Source organism: Oculina patagonica, chromosome 11 (genome assembly GCF_052425735.1).
Source record: "Oculina patagonica isolate OP01 chromosome 11, crgOcupat, whole genome shotgun sequence".
In the NCBI taxonomy this organism is placed as follows: domain Eukaryota; kingdom Metazoa; phylum Cnidaria; class Anthozoa; order Scleractinia; family Oculinidae; genus Oculina; species Oculina patagonica.
The window spans coordinates 424,253-442,075 of NC_135768.1; the positions used below are offsets into that span (position 1 = coordinate 424,253).

At 37.1% G+C, this 17,823-nt stretch overlaps 2 protein-coding genes across 2 annotated transcripts; one reads left to right on the top strand and one right to left on the bottom strand.

The window, feature by feature from the left end:
- Positions 1 to 2,202: 2,202 nt before the first annotated feature.
- On the bottom strand, positions 2,203 to 13,255 carry LOC144629848 (uncharacterized). The gene is made up of 9 exons (XM_078488068.1): positions 12,993 to 13,255; positions 9,448 to 9,720; positions 8,559 to 8,782; positions 7,097 to 7,191; positions 6,584 to 6,740; positions 5,423 to 5,486; positions 4,609 to 4,901; positions 3,618 to 3,792; positions 2,203 to 2,553 (listed from the first exon to the last, which is right to left on the bottom strand). Exons 1-9 carry the CDS (start codon positions 13,090 to 13,092, stop codon positions 2,330 to 2,332), a joined length of 1,605 nt encoding a protein of 534 aa, XP_078344194.1. The 5' UTR covers positions 13,093 to 13,255; the 3' UTR covers positions 2,203 to 2,329.
- A 2,502-nt stretch (positions 13,256 to 15,757) lies between these two features.
- On the top strand, positions 15,758 to 16,987 carry LOC144630555 (uncharacterized). The gene has a single exon (XM_078488916.1). The coding sequence runs from the start codon at positions 15,861 to 15,863 to the stop codon at positions 16,932 to 16,934; it is 1,074 nt and encodes a 357-aa protein (XP_078345042.1). The 5' UTR covers positions 15,758 to 15,860; the 3' UTR covers positions 16,935 to 16,987.
- The last annotated feature ends 836 nt before the right edge of the window (positions 16,988 to 17,823 follow it).

Here is a 17,823-nt window from a genome sequence, read left to right on the forward strand (position 1 = left end):
TTAATTTTATGTAAGCACATAGAAAGTAATTACACCACGCATGTATGGTTTTCAAAACTTTATTTGCATTTTCTAAGAAAACTACTATGTGCAATGTGACTCTAATGAAACCTTAGCAATAAAAAATTGTAAGCAACACAGGTTGTTCACATTGACAGTGAATCGTTATTTTTACCATTACAATTTACTTGCATTTCGGGGCTAAAGCATTCGAATTTACATAATATACAATCTAAAACCATGCATGAGTAGAAATAAGTTAACTTAAGGAGGAAAAGCTTGGTTTCCCTGAAACATTAAAGTTTGTTTTGCAAGCTCTCAGTTTCTGTACTAGGGAGCAAGGGTTGTTGTTTCTCCCTTTGAATGGGTTGGCTGTCCGTTGCAGGTTACAAGCCAAAGAGAGCCACTCTTATTTAAATGGTTCCAAACAATGCATTTTTAACCGAGCAAACCTCCTCAAGTGCGACATTTATTTAAGAAGATTGCGTATTTTTTATAAAAAGACCATTTCACTATTGTCTAAGCAAACTAGGTTAAATTGCTAGACTTGTCCCCTTTATCTTGTCATTTGTTAACTTCACAAAAGATCCTAAAGATCACACCATATTGTTTTCCTACATACATTTTAAGGGAGTAAGCAACTGTCAATTAGAGAATTTCCACCAATCTCCAAACTGCGTGTAGTTATGCAAAGCCCTTTCATCAGATTATCCCGTGGCCACCCCTCCAAGGGAATCGTAGCCAGCTACGTTCATAAATCGTTACCATTTTACAACGTAAACAGCTTGCAATATTACCGTACATTCTACTCTAAACTGTGTTAACTTCGGCTATTTTTAAAATAGAGATTTTGGAATAAATACACAAAGCTTTTATAAAGCATTTTACTAGATTACGTACTAGAAATGTTGTGGCTTCAGATCAGTTAAACCCTTAGTTAAAAATAAAAGAAGCTGAATTTAATGGTCTCTTGTGACGACTGCAATGTATCACGGAATAGCAAAGCAACCAACATTGATTGCAAACAACAGGGACAAAGCGAGTTTCAAAGACCTACTAAAGTAGTTTTTAGCGTTTTGAAGACTCTGAGGCAAACATCAATACGCCCTCGTATTCATGGCCTTCAAAACGAGGTTGGTGGGACATTGACAATATATTCAAGATGGCGTCAGTATGAGAAAATTTGTGCAGAACACATGAGGTAATTTAAGCAAAGGCTGTAAACGTACTATTAACTACTATTTACAAGACGCGAACTGTAAAGATTTCTGTGAAACGTATTTAACATCAGTTCAACAGTTGGTTATTTTAAAAGGAATTTTCTCAGCGCGTTTCAAACCAGTTGAAAAGCAAAAAAGGATAAATGAATTAACGAATAAGAGGATAACAATGCTCGTCAAAAGTTTGGGACACTACTTTTTAAACCATAAATGATGTTTTTCTTTCCCTCCTTATACGACCTATACAACCTCTGCACAATCGATTCAGCCAACTCTCGCCTTGCGGACACCCCGTTATTGCGGACACTCGCTATTACGGACAAAATCCAGATCCCCGGCGAAAGAGGTTTGACTGGAAATGACTCCCGCTAATACGGACTCTCGCTATAACGGACACTAAACGACTCCCCGAGCGTGTCCGTTATAACGAGAGTTGACTGTATTTCAACTTTACACTGTTTAGGGGAGAAGGGGATTCGGAACATTGAATAACGACTTCTCACTTGGAAAGACTTTGTCACTGAGTTGTATATTGTTAAACCATGTCCCAAATACCTTAAAGGAGCATTGTAAAACTTGCATAGGAACTCTGCACAAGACAGCTTTCGGTTTACTCTAACGAAATGCTTACAGTCGAAATATCACAAACTAACAAACTAAGTTTAATCTTAGTTTGTTAATTAATATTAAACTTTAAAAAAATGGTCCTGTAACCAGGTGGTTGATTCATGATCGAAAATAAAAACGTAATTCTGGTTTAAAATTGTTGAAAATGTTCTAAACATTTTGTTAAAAGTCCCAGCGTCAACATTAACACTTGCAGGAATCCACTGAACCGCGATCATGGGCATCTGCCGCACGAGTTTTTAAATTGAGCCTTGAGTGACAGAACATAATTAGCTCCGATTTGCATAGTATAAAAAACGTGCGTTTTACAAATTCCTTGTCACGTTCCCCTCCCGGGTTCCCCTAATGAAGGATGAAGTTTAAGTCGAAACGTTGGGACTTTTTAGAACATTTTTAACAATTTTAAACGTTTTTATTTTCAATCATGAACTATTAAGCGAATATTGAACCAAATGTTAAACCGTCTGACAGTACAGCATGTTTCACATGCTTCTCATATCCCCACCACTCACACCCATCCCCATCACATTCACATCGTTAGGGCTCATCTGTCCGCCAGTGTTCTTTCGTTTCAGGTCTTCCAGTTTCTTGTTCCAGGCGATGTAGAATCGCTGAACTTCGTTCATCATGGCCTCCTCGATCTCTGCACACTGCATAGCCACCAGGTTTTCATAAGATGTCTCTGGTGTCACGATTCGCTCCACCTCTGATGCAGAAAAGAAAGAGGCAGTAATGAATGTTTAAATTAAACAAGTTAAGATTAGCCGGGGGAGGAGGGGGGGGGGGGGTGCAGGAGATAATGAAGGGACGGTGGTAGGGGGGGAGGAAGGATGTGAGTGTAGGATTGACAGACCCTGGAGATCTGAAGTATTCTCCATCAAAGCGAGCGAGAAGGGTGAAGCATTTAGGGCTTTCCACAAGTTGCTTGAGATTTCCCAAAAAATTGCCCGTAATTTCTCAAAACGTTGCTCAAAAGTTGCTCCAAAAATTCAAAAAAGTAGCTTCTGATAATAAAAGTTGCTGGAATGTTGCTCAAAAAAAAAAAAACGCTGCCTCTAATCAAGAGAATTTCTCTAAATATATGCTAGTTTCCCTTTGAGGGTTAGATTTCTAAGCAGCTTTATGCAATTTTAAAGCAAAAGAAGTATCTTAATAACAAGAATTTCTTTAACTGAGAAAAATCGTGAAGATATATATGACGTCGTGTTTGACGAGTTTTGTAATGTTTTAAAGAAGAATGACCCAGAAGTTGAAACGTCTCCAAATGTTCCTCGAAAATCTTCGGTAAACTTCGTAAATCTTCGGAAACGTTCGTATTGCCTTTGAACAACACTTGGATAATAGCGGATAATCTTCGGAGATCTTCGATCTGGAAATTTCTCAAAATGCAGCAAGTTGCTCGAGAGGAAAAATGTTGCTCGAAAGGGAAAAAGTTGCTCGAAACATGAAAAGTCGGCCAAAAAGTTGCCGAGCAACTTCTGGAAAGCCCTAAAAGCATCTCCCTTCCTTCGCTAGTACACTGCATAGCCACCAGCAGGTTTTCAAAAGAGGTTTCTGGTGTCACGATTCGCTTGCCCACCCTCTGATGCAGAAAAGAAAGAGGCAGTAATGAATGCTACAATTGAACAAGTTAAGCTCACCCAAGAGCGGGACAATGCAGGATATTAAGAAGGGTCAGGGGTAGAGGCAAAGGATCTGAAGTATTCTTCATCTGAGCGACAAAAGTAAAACAACGTCTCCCCTTTGGATACAACTATGCTAGCTACTCACCAGTCTTCGCTTCTTTGGGCTGACGTGGTCTCCAATAGGCAAACTCCCAAATGAGCCCGCAGATGGTCAGCACAGCCACCAGCCCGATACAGGTGTATATCGCCTTCCGGAACATTGGCGACTCCGCATCGAACAAATTATTGGTTTTCTCAACAGCCGCGCTCTCCCCAGGTTCCTAGAAGATATTTGATTAAAAACAGTTAATAAATCCTCAAACTATGATGAAGATGGATTTTTCAACAATGACATGAGCATGGGACAAAGAAAATTTTTGTCCCGCGGGGATTCAACCCTGGCCCCCGTTCGGTGGGGCTCTTACATGGGGTGGGGGGTGGGGGGCTTTTTTTTTTTTTTCTTAGGATAGGAAATGTTGAAAATTAATTTTTTTAAAAAAAAAAAAATTTTAATTTTTATTGGGAGATAAAAAAAATATATATATTTTTTAAAAAAAAAAAGAAAAAAAAAACCACCCGGGGGGGGGGGGGTTAGCCCCTTACTTAAACAATGTTGTGCAAACACATTGAGAAAATGTCACAAGGAGTATAGTACAAGCCACTTGCTAGAGTCCTGAGTTCCCCAACCAATTAAGGACGCAAGCAACTGCATTTACACCTTTTTGATATCTATTTGTTGGTTTTCCAAACTTCTCATCCAATCAAGCAACGAACCAAAAAAAAAACACTCGTGCAACTTTTTGACATCTTTCTGTTGGTTTCCTTTACTTTTCAGCCAATCAAGGGGAAGGAAATCCACGTGAAACTTTTCGACAAATTTTGTGCTGGTTTTCCAAACTTCTCAGCAAATACAAATACAAATACAAAACCTTTATTTAGACACGATGGGATAAAAAGCTACATAGCTCGGGGGGTCGGATCAAAGAACAATTAAACAACCGCAGGAACAAGCTTTTGACTTTTTTTGTTGGTTACCAAACTTTTTAGCCAATCAAAGAGCAAACTAAAAAGGTACATCGCTCCAAGTTTTTTTTTACCTCCATCGTTTCGGCTTTCTGCTGTATTATAGTGGTGATTTCAGTTTCCATGCTGTTCAATTTCTTCCTCATACATTTTTCTGTGTCCGCGTTATTCAACACACCAGCGATGACGAAGCCATAAGCAAACTGATGATCGAGCACAGTCCCCACGCGGAGATCCGGATTCTTTAGTACGGGGTCTGAGGCGACTTTTGCCCAGTAGCCCGCGACATAACTGTCCAGCAGTGCACCGGTTACTTTGGGATCTTGTTTTATCACTGCGTCTTTGAGTTCAGCGACTGTGCGCAATTCTAAAATAAAACAACGCATATCCGTGTAAATTCTTCTTTCCTACTTCAGTTATAGTTTCATTATTTTATAATTCGTTAAAGGCTGTAATTTGGCAGCCGAATGCTTTTTTTTAAAAAATTTTTTTAACAATATTTTTTTTTTTTTTTTTTTTTTTTATTTTTCTTTTTTTTTTTTTTTTTTTTATTATTAATAAATAATAATAATAATAATAATAATAATAATAATAATAATAATAATAATAATAATAATGATAATGATAATAATAATAATAATGATTTATTATTATTATTATTATTATTATTATAATAACGATTATCAAAAAACTTTATTAAAAACTTCTGTGATAATTATTTGTGGCGCAAAACTATCTACAATAAATGGTTCTATGATACAGACGTTAAAATGAAAAGCAAAATTTGTTTTATAGAAAATTAATAAAATCTGAGAAGCGTTTAAGTGCACATACTAATAAACTAATAAACATGATTCTGTAAAATTATAAATATCACATTTTACTAACCATTCACTTTAGCATTGTTTCTTACACCAAGCCTTTGTTCTTCTGTGTTCTTCAAGGCAACGACCTAATAACAAATAAGATTACAACAGAACTATGAGAAACGCCTTAGAGATTACCAAAGCAAATTGCATTTTCAAAAAATAGCCACTTCGGTTCCGTTTTGATGAGGATTTCATCATGCTTTTATCCTTTTCATCATGCACAACTTTGCCAGTTAAATAAAAGCTGGTTTTAAGTTTGGTGAAACCCTATTTTTCTTTATATTTTTTTTTTTTTGGTTTTTTTTTTTTTTTTTTGCGTTTTTTAAGTCTGTGGATGAAACCCTAGTGTGTGACCATTCAAATGAAAGCTACTGAGCAGTACTTTCATGTGGTACTGTTTATTATGCTGTGCAAGGTGGCTCTTACTTTTACGTATGTGGGATGATGATGAATTTTTCCTAAACGTAGCACTCACATTAAGAGTTAACCTGCTCGAAACTAGTTCTAAAAATCGATGCTTTACAGTGCGCCTTTTAAATAAATAAACGTCAAAATACTTGTACAGTGGAACCCCGATATAACGATATGCCAAGGGAGCAGTACAAATATATCGTTATATCGAGGAATCGTTATATCGAAACTCCCGATATAACGATATGGCCGTAAAATAACCCAAAATATCGTGATATCGGGGTAAACCTAAAAAGTACTTTTTACTGCATATCAAAGGGGGATAAAGTTGGTAAAGATGCTTAGAACGCATCAACACAGTATCATTTTCGTATATAATCGTACAAAGCTGTTTACAAAAACGTTAGAGATTACTCGATTACTGTAATGTTATTGCATTAAATTCCATGTTTTGCTTTGCTTGCCTTGTTTTAATTGTGACTATAAAATGATAATATCGTTATATTTGTAAAGATTCTACGTTCAGTCCTTTTTACTAAATTTTCCGGGAATAGAATATTATCGTTATTGGGAATTGTGGGGGGGGCGCCAAAGACCGCGGGAAAAAATCGTTATATCGAAGATCGTTATATCGGGGTTCCGTCCCATACATTTTACTGTAACTTTTGCCGGGACATAGAATATTCATCGTTATATCCGGAATATCGTTATATCGAGGATCGTTATATCAGGGTTCCACTGTACTTTTTAGTTGCTACAAACGACTTACGTCTGATCCGTACAGCTTGATTTCGTTGCTAAGTGATATGGCAGTCAGTGAGGTTGTAACAGTAGCGGTAAAGATCGATATGATCACCAGACCAATAAGAACCCAGATGAATGCAAATGTACGAGCCAGCACTGATCGTGGCGCGCGGTCACCGTAACTGAAAAGCAAAGAAAGGCGGTATTGAGACATAAATAGTGAGTTTTCTATTTTTTTACATGTAGAAAATTTTGCTTTTTAACTTGCTGTGTCTACGATTTGTTTGAGACAAACGATGATCCTATTTTGTATTTTTATTCACTTGGCGAGCTGACAACTACCTCTTCAGCTAAGCGTGCTGACATCTTTAAATAAAGATGATGAGAGATGCAATCTATTTTTTCAGGTGCAATATAAACGTGTTTTGAAAGCAAAGTGCCTTGCCCAGAAACACATCGCAATAATTAACTCTTAGACCCCGCAATACTTCCTATGCATGTATTGAAAGTAAAAACGATTTATATGTATTTTTCTTACCCAACGGTAGTCATGGAAACGAAGGCCCACCAAAAACCTTCCCATGTCCCCTTGAAGAAAGAACGAGGAAATTCTTCTGGGTTCCAGTAGGTATCCTAAAACAACAACAAAAAAAACTCGGAATAAAACCACTTGGAGAGTAAAGGAGACAATGAACTGTAAAAGTCAAGGAAAATGTGTTGCGGAATGAGCAACAGCATTCATTACTAAAACTACAAAAATGTTCGAAATGTCTTTTAGTTTAGCATGAAAAGGCGAACATGCTGCGCTGCATATTTTTCTACATTGGACTTTAGACATAATTAAAATTGTCATTGATCGCCTTTCTGCCAAAAACACACTCACGAAAACGAGGCACGAACAATTTTCAAGCGCGCGAAACAAAGTGTATAATTTACACGTTTTCTTTCTCTTTAGACATGTGGAAACAAGATACTTTTAGCCACGCTGAATTGTAGATGAATTTTCAAAACTCAAAGACATGCGACAGTAAAAGTAAAGCTACAGAAAAAGGCCTCCAAAGATGAAAAACAATATCTTTTGGTGCAAAAATGCAAACTTGTACATTTCCTCTAGGCCAATACCGTATGAAAAATTCAAGTGAATACCCAGACCAACTTTCACAGTATTGAAAGTTTGGGGAGCAGGGATGGCGCAGTGGTGAGAGCGCTCCCCCCCCCCCATGGGGCCCCGGGGGGTCTCCCCGCCCCCGCGTCTTTTGGGGGGTGTTTTTTTTTGTTGTTCCTCTCCTTTCCCGGGGTTTTTTCCCGGTCCCTTTTTTCTCCCCCCCCAAAAACCCACCCCTCTTCTCGGGGGCGGGGCGGTAGAAAAGAACCAAAAAAAAAAAATTTTTTATTGTCGCGTGCACTTTTGTACATTTTTTTTTCCGACCACCTTTCTCGAATTAGCTGAAACGAAAAGGTTTTTTATTTACTAAGGAGAGTCTGAATGGGGGGGGGGGGGTGGGGTACCTCGATAACACTAAACACTTAATTTTTCGGCTCTTTAACATGAAACAGTAAAATTTTAGGCATTTTAACACTAACAGTAAAAAATTCCCTGTAACAGTAAATTTTCCCAAAGAAACAAAACAGCCCAAAAGACCAAAAGATGAAGAAGTGGGCCCGAGATCCGATCAGTTCGAAACATTCCCGAAGACGCCGAAGATTTCCAAAGACTCCCGAGGATGTCCGGAGACTATCGAAGATGCCTGAAGACTACCGAAGACTTCCGAGGAGAAATCCGAAAATTTTCTCTAAGTTCATGAGTAAGTTAATCCAAAGTTTTTAAAGAGCAGATAAGAATTTACAATGCTAAACGTTTTCACGAAAAACCTTCAAACACTTAACATTATTTTCTTCGAAAACAGTAAACATTAAAACATTGGCCAATGTAACAGCAAACACTACAAACTATGGGCAAACAACACTGAACACTAAACGCCATTCAGACCCTCACTAACCAGTGCCCAGACCACTATTCCGGACAGAGCGGCCATGATAAGCGTGAGCAGGAGAACAGGCCACCCCTGGAACACAGCCTCCATAACAGCCTCGGCGGCATTGGATGAATCTTCCTTCTTTACAATGAACACGACACCGGGTGACTCGACCACTGGGTAGAACGGGTGGCTCTGGAAAGTGACGTCCTTCATATCGCCATATATGGGCATGCTCATCAAAGTGCCTAACAATGTAAACAAAAGGGATCAGTTTAAAGGAAACTGCTACAGCTTCAATGGACAAGTGGAACTTCTTATTTTATTATCGACTTGAAGTGAACTATTTTATACCCCACGGACGACAGATCGGACGGACCACGGGAACACCGATCTGCCCAATTAAACCCTAATTGACTCAAACAGACCAATTTCCTATTAATCGACCGAATTTGTGAGCGGTAGTTGACCACTGATGTTCTTGTTGGAAAGTTAAACAGTAATAAGAATTTTGAAATATTTATATTTGCCCAAATATTTATGGAGCACAACCTGTGTGCACTTTAATGAAATCCTGAAATACTTGTTTTCTGGTTATTCCAGTATGGTTACAGCAGTAAATTGGGCACATGTACTCGAAAAAGGAGCTTAGTCGTGAGATCAAAGTTATTTCTTACGATGAACTACAGTTAAGTCAGAAGGAACCTCGAACAAGTATTAGGTGGAAAACACTAAAGGGGCAATAATAAACAAAAATCGAAGAAGAATGGCTGATATTGGGAAAAATAAAGACATTCATTTCATATCAGTCACATTTTTTAACATTTTTACATCTAGAAGCCCACCGTGTTTCCTGTCGGGGAAGAGTACATAAAGTAACACAACCTAAAGTAACGCGTGTAACGCAACGTACCATTCATGTTGATGTTTTTCTTTACTACTTCGGAGTCATTGGAAGGAATTTCGCTGAAGTTGAGTTTTACGCATTCCGGGGGTGTTCCCTGGAGATTTGACGCTGGATCACGGTCACAACACTCCGACACAAGCCGTTTCAAAATGTCTGGAAAAATCCCGCTAACTTTGCCTTTTTCATCTTTGTAAATGTAGGGCGGAATTTCCCACCAGTCGATCTTCAGTGAGAGAGGACATCTGTTGTTCACTTGTTGTTGGCATGGTGTTCCAGGACCTGTAGTGATAATACAAAATTACGAAATTTTGGTTATATAACGCGCCCTGTGATTGGATAGCTTTGATTAGGTTTCTTTCACATCATCATCCTCTTCCTCTTCCTCTTCCTCTTCCCCCTCCTCCACCTTCTCCTCCTCCTCCTCTTCCTCCTCCTCCTCATTATCATCATCATCCTCATCATCATCATCATCATCATCATCATCATCATCAATAACAACAACGGCATCATCCTTTTCTTTCCTGGAGAGAGCCCACTTCTATAACATCACTTTTTTTAAATATTAAAGCCCTTCCCTCCTGAGCTGTTAACTCCCCTCTCTTTCATACAAGATAGCAAGCCAAGACACTATGAATCAGTTGACAAATTTTTCAAGGTAACAATATCTTTTTGGAGTTATCGGCCATAACGTTTATTCTTAATTGTTACTGTTCATGGAGATGTGGTAAACAGAAATTACTCAGCATTGAACAGCATTGTACATTAATTTTTAAGTTCCCTGGCTGGTTGTTTATGATTTACAATAAGTCCCCCCTCTAATTAAGGCCTACTCTGTATTACGTCGCTCCTTACAAGGTCTTTAAGGAACTGAAAATTCAAAGAAACTGAAATTTCTGAGGGGGGGGGGGATTTTTTTCAATACTATTTGCCATTCTTATGTAAAGTTTTTTCTTGATTATTGTAGTGTAACGGTCGTCTTAAGAAATTGTATGAATCTGCAGTTTTTAAGAAAGAATTGCTTTCTAAGCAGCATGACATATAATGCTGACGTCAACTCAACGTCATGAGTAAACTTTAGAAACTAAACGTATGGTAAGGATGACATCTTTTCAACAACTTTTTGAGTTTTTTGTATGGTAAATGGCATTTTTTGTCAACGAGAACATTTTGCTAGAAACGTTTTTTGTCAAAGAGAAAAGCGCTAGAAATTAAAATTTGTGAAAGGTTAGGAAAATACATTAATTTTTAACAAGGTAAAGATATAAAGATTTCGCTAAGTTGTTTAGGCACTGGAAAAAATATTTTTTTCAGTGGCCCCACAAGGTTGCGCCGGATATCTTCAAGAAAAACACGAAAAAAGAGATTTCAAATATAGAATTCAAACAATCATATGTTCTTGTAAAAGAAAGGCGAAGTAATTTTGAAGTAATCATTGAACCTCGCTATTGTTATTAAGGTGTTGGGAGGTGAAAACTAAACTAAAGCAGAAATTAAAAGTCTCAAGATCAAGCTTACTCCATTCGAAATCGTCACTTTCAAGTTTTTTTTAAATGAGTAACGATTTTATAGGTTCTTGGAAATAAAACGAAAGTTTAAAATTTAGTCAAACGATTTGACTCTATATTACAGCATAACAGTGCTGTATTTAAATAAATTCTACTGCATTCTGAAGACGTGAAAATATTTCAATAACCCTTAAGCTAGTGAAGTGGATGTTTTAAAATGAATTTAAATAGCGTAAGCTCAGTGTTTTGCGCTGAACAACTATAATCAAGTAAGAAGAGTTTAGATAAAATAGATTTTGGTAATGATATACCATGGAATGAGAGCAGAGTTTAAAAACACTGAAAGAACTTTACGTTATTGCCTTTCTGCTGCAAATGTAATGCTGTGTTTAACCGTTCGACAGTTTTTATTTCGAGAGGAGTGTGTCGAAAGTCAATTTCAAGTGTAATTAACATCAGTACTAATTAGTATGCATTAAACTTTATCTTCTTGACACTAGGATGTTTTTACAAATATCTTAGTCACGTTCAGCGGGTTTATTTTTCAAATTATTTCTCCTTTACAGCATAAATGTTTCAGTTAAAGTTTTTGTATGCTTGATTTCTTTTGTTTTAAACAAGAAATTTCTAAATGCTAGCTTTGTTATATTATATCAGTACACATTTCTTACCGGGTATTTTTAATTCCTAGAGCCAAATATATTAATAAAAATGACTTCTCTGAAACTTGGCAAACATAAAACACGAAACAGAAAAACAAACTTAAACACACAGAGAAAAAATTCGTTTCAACTTTCTGGAACAGGATTTTCTCTAAAATAAATGATTTTTCGTTTGATTTTTGTTGGAATTTTAATTTGTTTCTTGTAGCCACCCAGAATGTTCTCTGTCAACAGTCCCTTTCTCTTACCAACCATGCAATTGTATACGAGACCTTTAACTTCACTGACAAATTTTTTTAAAAAAAAACTAACGCAGTATTTTTCTAAACCATTTCACAGAACATTCAGGTATCTTACATGTCTTCAATTGAATCATATAGGCCAAGGTATTTTCAATTCGTTGATAGCACGGAATACTCAGCAACAATGTTGTTACCAAAACTGTTCTCGTGGCTTGCGTCTCTTAAAACGTTTCGAGAAACGTGAAACGCGAGGAACGTTACTGAGAAAGTGAGTTGGTTGTTTTTTTTTTTTTTTTTTTTACGTGAAACGTTAGAAACGTCACTGGTCAATAACTGTTAACCGCATGTTGATAATTCATCTTGCCTTTTGTCAAAAATATGTTTAAATTTGTACGAGTTGGACGGAAATAATCTTGGCTATTATGTAAAATTTTCACAAGTTTTCGCCGCAATTTGCAAGCGTGAACGTTTATTTTGAGCTATCAAGAAAAAGCCGAAGAAATTAACAGTCATCCAAGTTAATAGGGGGATATTAAAAACATTCATTTCCTTTCCTTCTACAGTTTCCTTGAGGAATATTCCACTCGACTCAAATATTAATTATTTAAAACAAGAAACATTTCTAGAGACTTTGAGCAAGTTTCCTATTACTGCTTGAATGTTAGGTGAACGTGAGTAGTTTGAAACCAACAAAGCTTGCAGTAGTAAAGTTTTACCTGAACTTGGTAACAAAAATGTATCAAATCCATAGCTGTCGAGGAAGTCATCGGCCATTGTAAAAATAAACATTGGAAGCTTTTTTTGGCAATAAGTTATACCCATTATGTTAAAAAAATTCGATCTTTTGAGAATTGTCTTTGGATTCTTTTGGAAAATTTAACGCGCGTATTTTAGCACGATTTGCGACTCTTTTCGGCGCCAAAGAGCCTGCCGGTTAACCGATTTGTGAAGAAAGTTCTAAGAACCAAAATTTATTCATCTTAGTGAATAATAAAAAATACATGCTTATAACGCCGTTTAATATATCGATTTTAGGCACTTTATATTCACACGTAAAATAAGTAGGTTTTTCTAATGTTCTTTAGCAGGAACGATGAATCGAACATTATGTAAAATACGTTTAATAGGAAAATCGAACTCACCGCTCGAGTTGGTCGCGTTCGAGCTCTTCACTTCATCAACATGGCCCAGAAAAATTACAAACACAACACACACGGATGCGGGCAGTGGAAAAACCCTCATTGTTTTGGCTGAAATGTTCTCCAGAAATCCTCCTTTGAGCTGAATAATAAACGATAATGTCTAAAGGAAGGAAAAATAATTCTACAGCTTCCGTGGCGCTATCGGACAGCGCTTCGAAATCGTTCCTTGTGTGAAATATTTGACAGGCACTGCGAAAATGCAAATTTTTTGCAATTCGCATCGTTCGTGTATGCCATGGCGATTAGATTCATTTATTATTTATAGTTGACACATGAAAAGCCTGTTTAATTCAGTGAAATTCCCGTTCGCTTTCTTAGGATATATCCACTAGAATTTTGTACCATTATTTTTGAAATTTTTGATGAAAAGTCAGTAATAAAAAAGGTTTCCGTTGGTGAAGACGACATGTTTTGTTTAGTTTCGCGCATGAGTAATGACTTTACCGACAGGTGCTTCTATTTAGGTGCTTAGAGACGTGTGTAAACTGTTTTCAAATTTCTAAGAACATGCAAATTCGATGATTGTTATTCGAATAACCTCAAAAAGGAGATAGTCAAACACATGCTGGGAGTCAAAAACAAGACTCTAACAATAGGACATAGATTGTTTCAAAAGACCACTATTTTTCTGGAATACCTAATAAACTAATCCAACAAAAATCTTTCTAATTAATTAACATTTTGAAGCCAAACCTCTCTTGTACTGAGAAAGTTATATTAAATATTCCTCGATTGCTTTTAAGCATTCTTCGTTTAAAATTCGTCGATTCTTTGAATCGAAATTCGATAAAATGCTACCTTAGAAAAATCCAAAAATGTAAACAAAAATAAATTCGAATGAAACAACGAGAAAACCCCTGACGGAGCAGAACATTGAAATGACATACGCAAATTCTTGTTTATATCAAAAATAAATAAATAATGATTCATAAGGAACGGGCAAACTCCTGGATGATTGCGAAAGCTGTACAACAGAGCTTGCGCGTTAATGTCCTAGCGGTGCCTGTTGCGTCATATCTGTCAACCAATCATTCATGGCCTTTTCCATTCTCGTCCCCATAGCCCTTCGTTCTTGCCGGCTGGGCGGACGAGGACAGGGCCGGGACACAGGATCCAGTCCAGACAGGACCCGTCATGATGCAGTATGACGAAAGAATGATGAGGGAGTCACGCGACTCGTTTAGGAATTGTTCCACAGCCAAAAGAAAATCGATCACCAGCCCCAGAGCCCTCCGCCGGCAGCGGCAAGAGAAACGAAAGGGCATGGGGAGAGAATGGGCCTTTTCCATTCTCGTCCCCAGAGCCGCTCGGTCCATCTTAGCCGGCGAAGTCTGTGCACGGAAAACAGGTGGCTCTTGGGACAAATCATTTGATTGGCTGGATTTCAACAAAACAAACAGCCAATCAAATGAACCGTTTTAAAATCCGTTTGTTATTTGAGAATTTAAAACGGTTGATTTGAAATTATTTTTGTTGTAAAGAGAGTGTAGTTGTTGATCAGTCTTGCGTAATACAGTTTTAACTAACCTCTTAGAAGAAGAAGATTGACTAAGAGATTATTGACTAACTCAAACTTGTTTCTTCTCGCAGTGTCTTTGATACCAACCTAAAGGGTTAAAGAAACTAATTTTTACATGAAGCATCAAGTAGCGTTATTTGAAGGGAAATAGGCTCGTAATTCTCGATTGGGACATTCCCTTTAATCCTTCTAACACCCTGGTTTAGTCAATCTAGTTTTGAGTGGCTATTAAGCTTTGGTGAGATGTGTCAACCAGAACAGGTAATTATGGGAAAAATGTAGAGTTGATGCCAAAATCCGCTGAAACGTAAAAATAAAATAAATGCTGGGAAATGAACAAATATTTCATACGTGTGAAAATGTTAACAAAATTTGAGAATTTGAGATCATGAAAGGGGACTTTGCTTAAACAATACCAAGTGGCACCAAATGTCAGAACTAGATTTAGTTTGGTAAAGGCTTAAAACGAAACTGTTTACGACGTAACAAACCATTTCTTGCCGTCGATCTTGGTATGATTTGACAACTTTACCTTAGATTTACTCGCATCATTGAAGCGAAAAGGGAGACGCAAATTATTCAAATTTTTCTGTTAGAAAATAAACCAAAAAAGCATCAATATATTTTGAGTGTTTTAAACCATTTTTGATGACCTTTAATCTCACAACGTGAAACAATAAGCTGATTGTATTTTGAAGTAGTAAAACAAATTGAAAAACTGGTGTTTTGTTGATTTCCTTGGTAAGTTACACTTCCAACAGCGGAGAACATGTGTCAGTTTTTGAAATTCACCAAACCGTATCCACTTCACGACCCATAAAACAACAAACTTGTGGCCTTGAATATTTTACACCTATGACACTCTTAGCTGACACTTTAAGTTGGACGGTATGAAATGAAATGAAATGAAATGAAAGGGTTTAACTGTAATGATCCGTTTAAAACCTGGCCTAGAATTGAGTTATTTGTTTGTCGTAAATTAAGAAAAAGTTTATATTTTTCAATGTCCTCTTTCAAATGAAATACCGTATTTATTTTACAGTATACCGGGAAATACAAAATAACACCCTAAACCGGTACCACATGCTACTGGTGTCTATAGTGTAGTCTGCAACACTTCGCTGAAGTTTTTGTTTGGAAAAAGTTTGAAAGGCGCTGGCTTTAAGTTAAAGGGAGCCATGGGAAAGTAAGGGATTTGAAGAAAGGAAGCTCTGACGACTAGGCCGCTGTTTTGGGCTGTTGTTTTTTCTCAGGCAAGATTAAGTTGAGTGAGTAAACACGGTCGATGGATGAATATTCATTTTCCTTCCAGCTTTGCTTTACTTCTTCTATCAACGCTGGGATTGTTTTTAATCGTCTGTTATCATGTTCGAACTATCTCCTTCGCAAGTAATTTATATACCTTAACTGACGGAATTACCCATGGCTTGTGGTATCAGGAAAGAAAAGCGATTGCATATCTCGTACAAGCAGAGAGTTGCCTGTCTGAACATTTCTCGTCGTTTATAAAACTTGAAAGCAGCACCATACGAGATGTTGTAGTGTTGAGCTGGGGAAAACAGTGCTTGGATTCCACGAGAAATTTAAGCAGTGTGGTTTATGTTGATGGCAAGAATACCTCATGGAGTACTGGACGAAATGTTCTTTACCATCTAGCTCTGAAAAGAACCAAGAATTATCTATATTACGTGTTTTTGGATGAAGATATTGAGTTTTCCTTTACGCCAAACATGACTGAATACATTGGCTACAGCAAGGGAACTAGACATCCACTGGAAGCTTTTGAAAACTTTCTTCTGGGCTACGAGCCCGCGATTGGTCTGTGTAATTATTGTAGTCGTTGTGGAAAACTCGTGCCAAACGGCTCCTATGTTACCGCGCTTTGTTGTTCGCCGCGTACCGCCACTGGAAATCTCCCGCCAATTTTACCGGCGACAATCGCGTTTGACGCCGCTGTCAATGCATTCCACGCTGAAGCAATTCAGCATCTTTTACCTTACAGACTTGACTACGAGGAAACAAGTTGGTGGGAAAGTCAAAAATACGTTATTTTAGCCTCAGATGTGTTATTTCGCGGTCAAGTCATTCGTTATACACCAGTGACAGCCATAAACAACGAGCACAGAGATTATCCTCAACTAGCTCTTGACAACTGGGAAGATATACTGCAGGATATAAGGAAAGGAGTACCAGAAAATTATAGAAATCAAAGCCTCTTCAACAGAAAACCTGAAGTTGACATGGTCCCGGAAGTCAGTGGAAATGTCTTATATACATCATTATGGAATATTTCCATTCCTGGGCCAAAAGCTCCCATCGTACCATACGGTCATTTTGATAAATATAAGACAGCAAAATATTGAAAAAATAGAAGTGCTGATACAACTGAAATGGTGGAATGGGAACTGTTTAAACGAGGTTCTAGAAACCTCGACTAAACAATGATAAGAAAGTTTCAAAGATGAATAATCTTTTATTGAATTCAACGCTAAATGTAACAAACTGATAAATACATATTTTAGTTTCGGAATAAGAATCAGAAGATCTGATTTTTTCGTGATTCGTTTTTTTTTAATTTTTTATAATATTTTTTTTTTATATATAACAGTCTGTAGGAGGAAAGTAAAATTTGGAGATAAGAGTGAATATCTGTATAGCAGGACGAAACTCTCCTGCAAAATTAATACAGCCTGTGGGTGGAATTAACATTTGAGTGGGGTGAATACAAGGACAAAAGCAACATAGCAAAAAACGGACAGAATTTTGTCCAAAATAACCGTATAAAAACACTTGATACAAATGAACAAAGAGTTAATAAATGTCGGGAGATACTTTTACTTTTTTGAGGCTTGTATTTGTTTTCTGTGTTTTGACAAACTTTAAAAATAAGCGTGTAGTTTAATTTTCGATAAGCTTTTTAATTATCCTGAGTAAATACACATTATTTTTATATCAAAATAGTGTGTAATCTAAGTTTAATTTTGTATGTTTATAAAGCGTGTGTTGTTTCTGTTGTCTTTTCATGCTGGCTTACTAGAACTGACCAATCACTGTTGACGAATTTCACACGAGTCTTACAGCCAATAGCATTACCGCAAAATTGACTGATCAGTTTTAACGGACCAGACTTGTAATACAATCGACTGACAAGCACTTTTCACTTGACTCTTAAGATGACTTCCGCTCAGTTTGTCGAGTCCAACAACAGTTATTTTTCAGTACTACCCTCACCCGGAAGGTCTTATATTTACA

Excerpts from the sequence above, each read along its gene's own strand:
- LOC144629848 (XM_078488068.1), bottom strand. The coding sequence starts at position 13,092 with ATGAGGGTTTTTCCACTGCCCGCATCCGTGTGTGTTGTGTTTGTAATT. Across the intron at positions 4,902-5,422 it reads AAACAATGCTAAAGTGAATG|AATTGCGCACAGTCGCTGAA; the intron begins GTTAGTAAAATG and ends GTTTTATTTTAG. Across the intron at positions 2,554-3,617 it reads GCCCAAAGAAGCGAAGACTG|AGGTGGAGCGAATCGTGACA; the intron begins GTGAGTAGCTAG and ends TTTCTGCATCAG.
- LOC144630555 (XM_078488916.1), top strand. The coding sequence starts at position 15,861 with ATGAATATTCATTTTCCTTCCAGCTTTGCTTTACTTCTTCTATCAACG.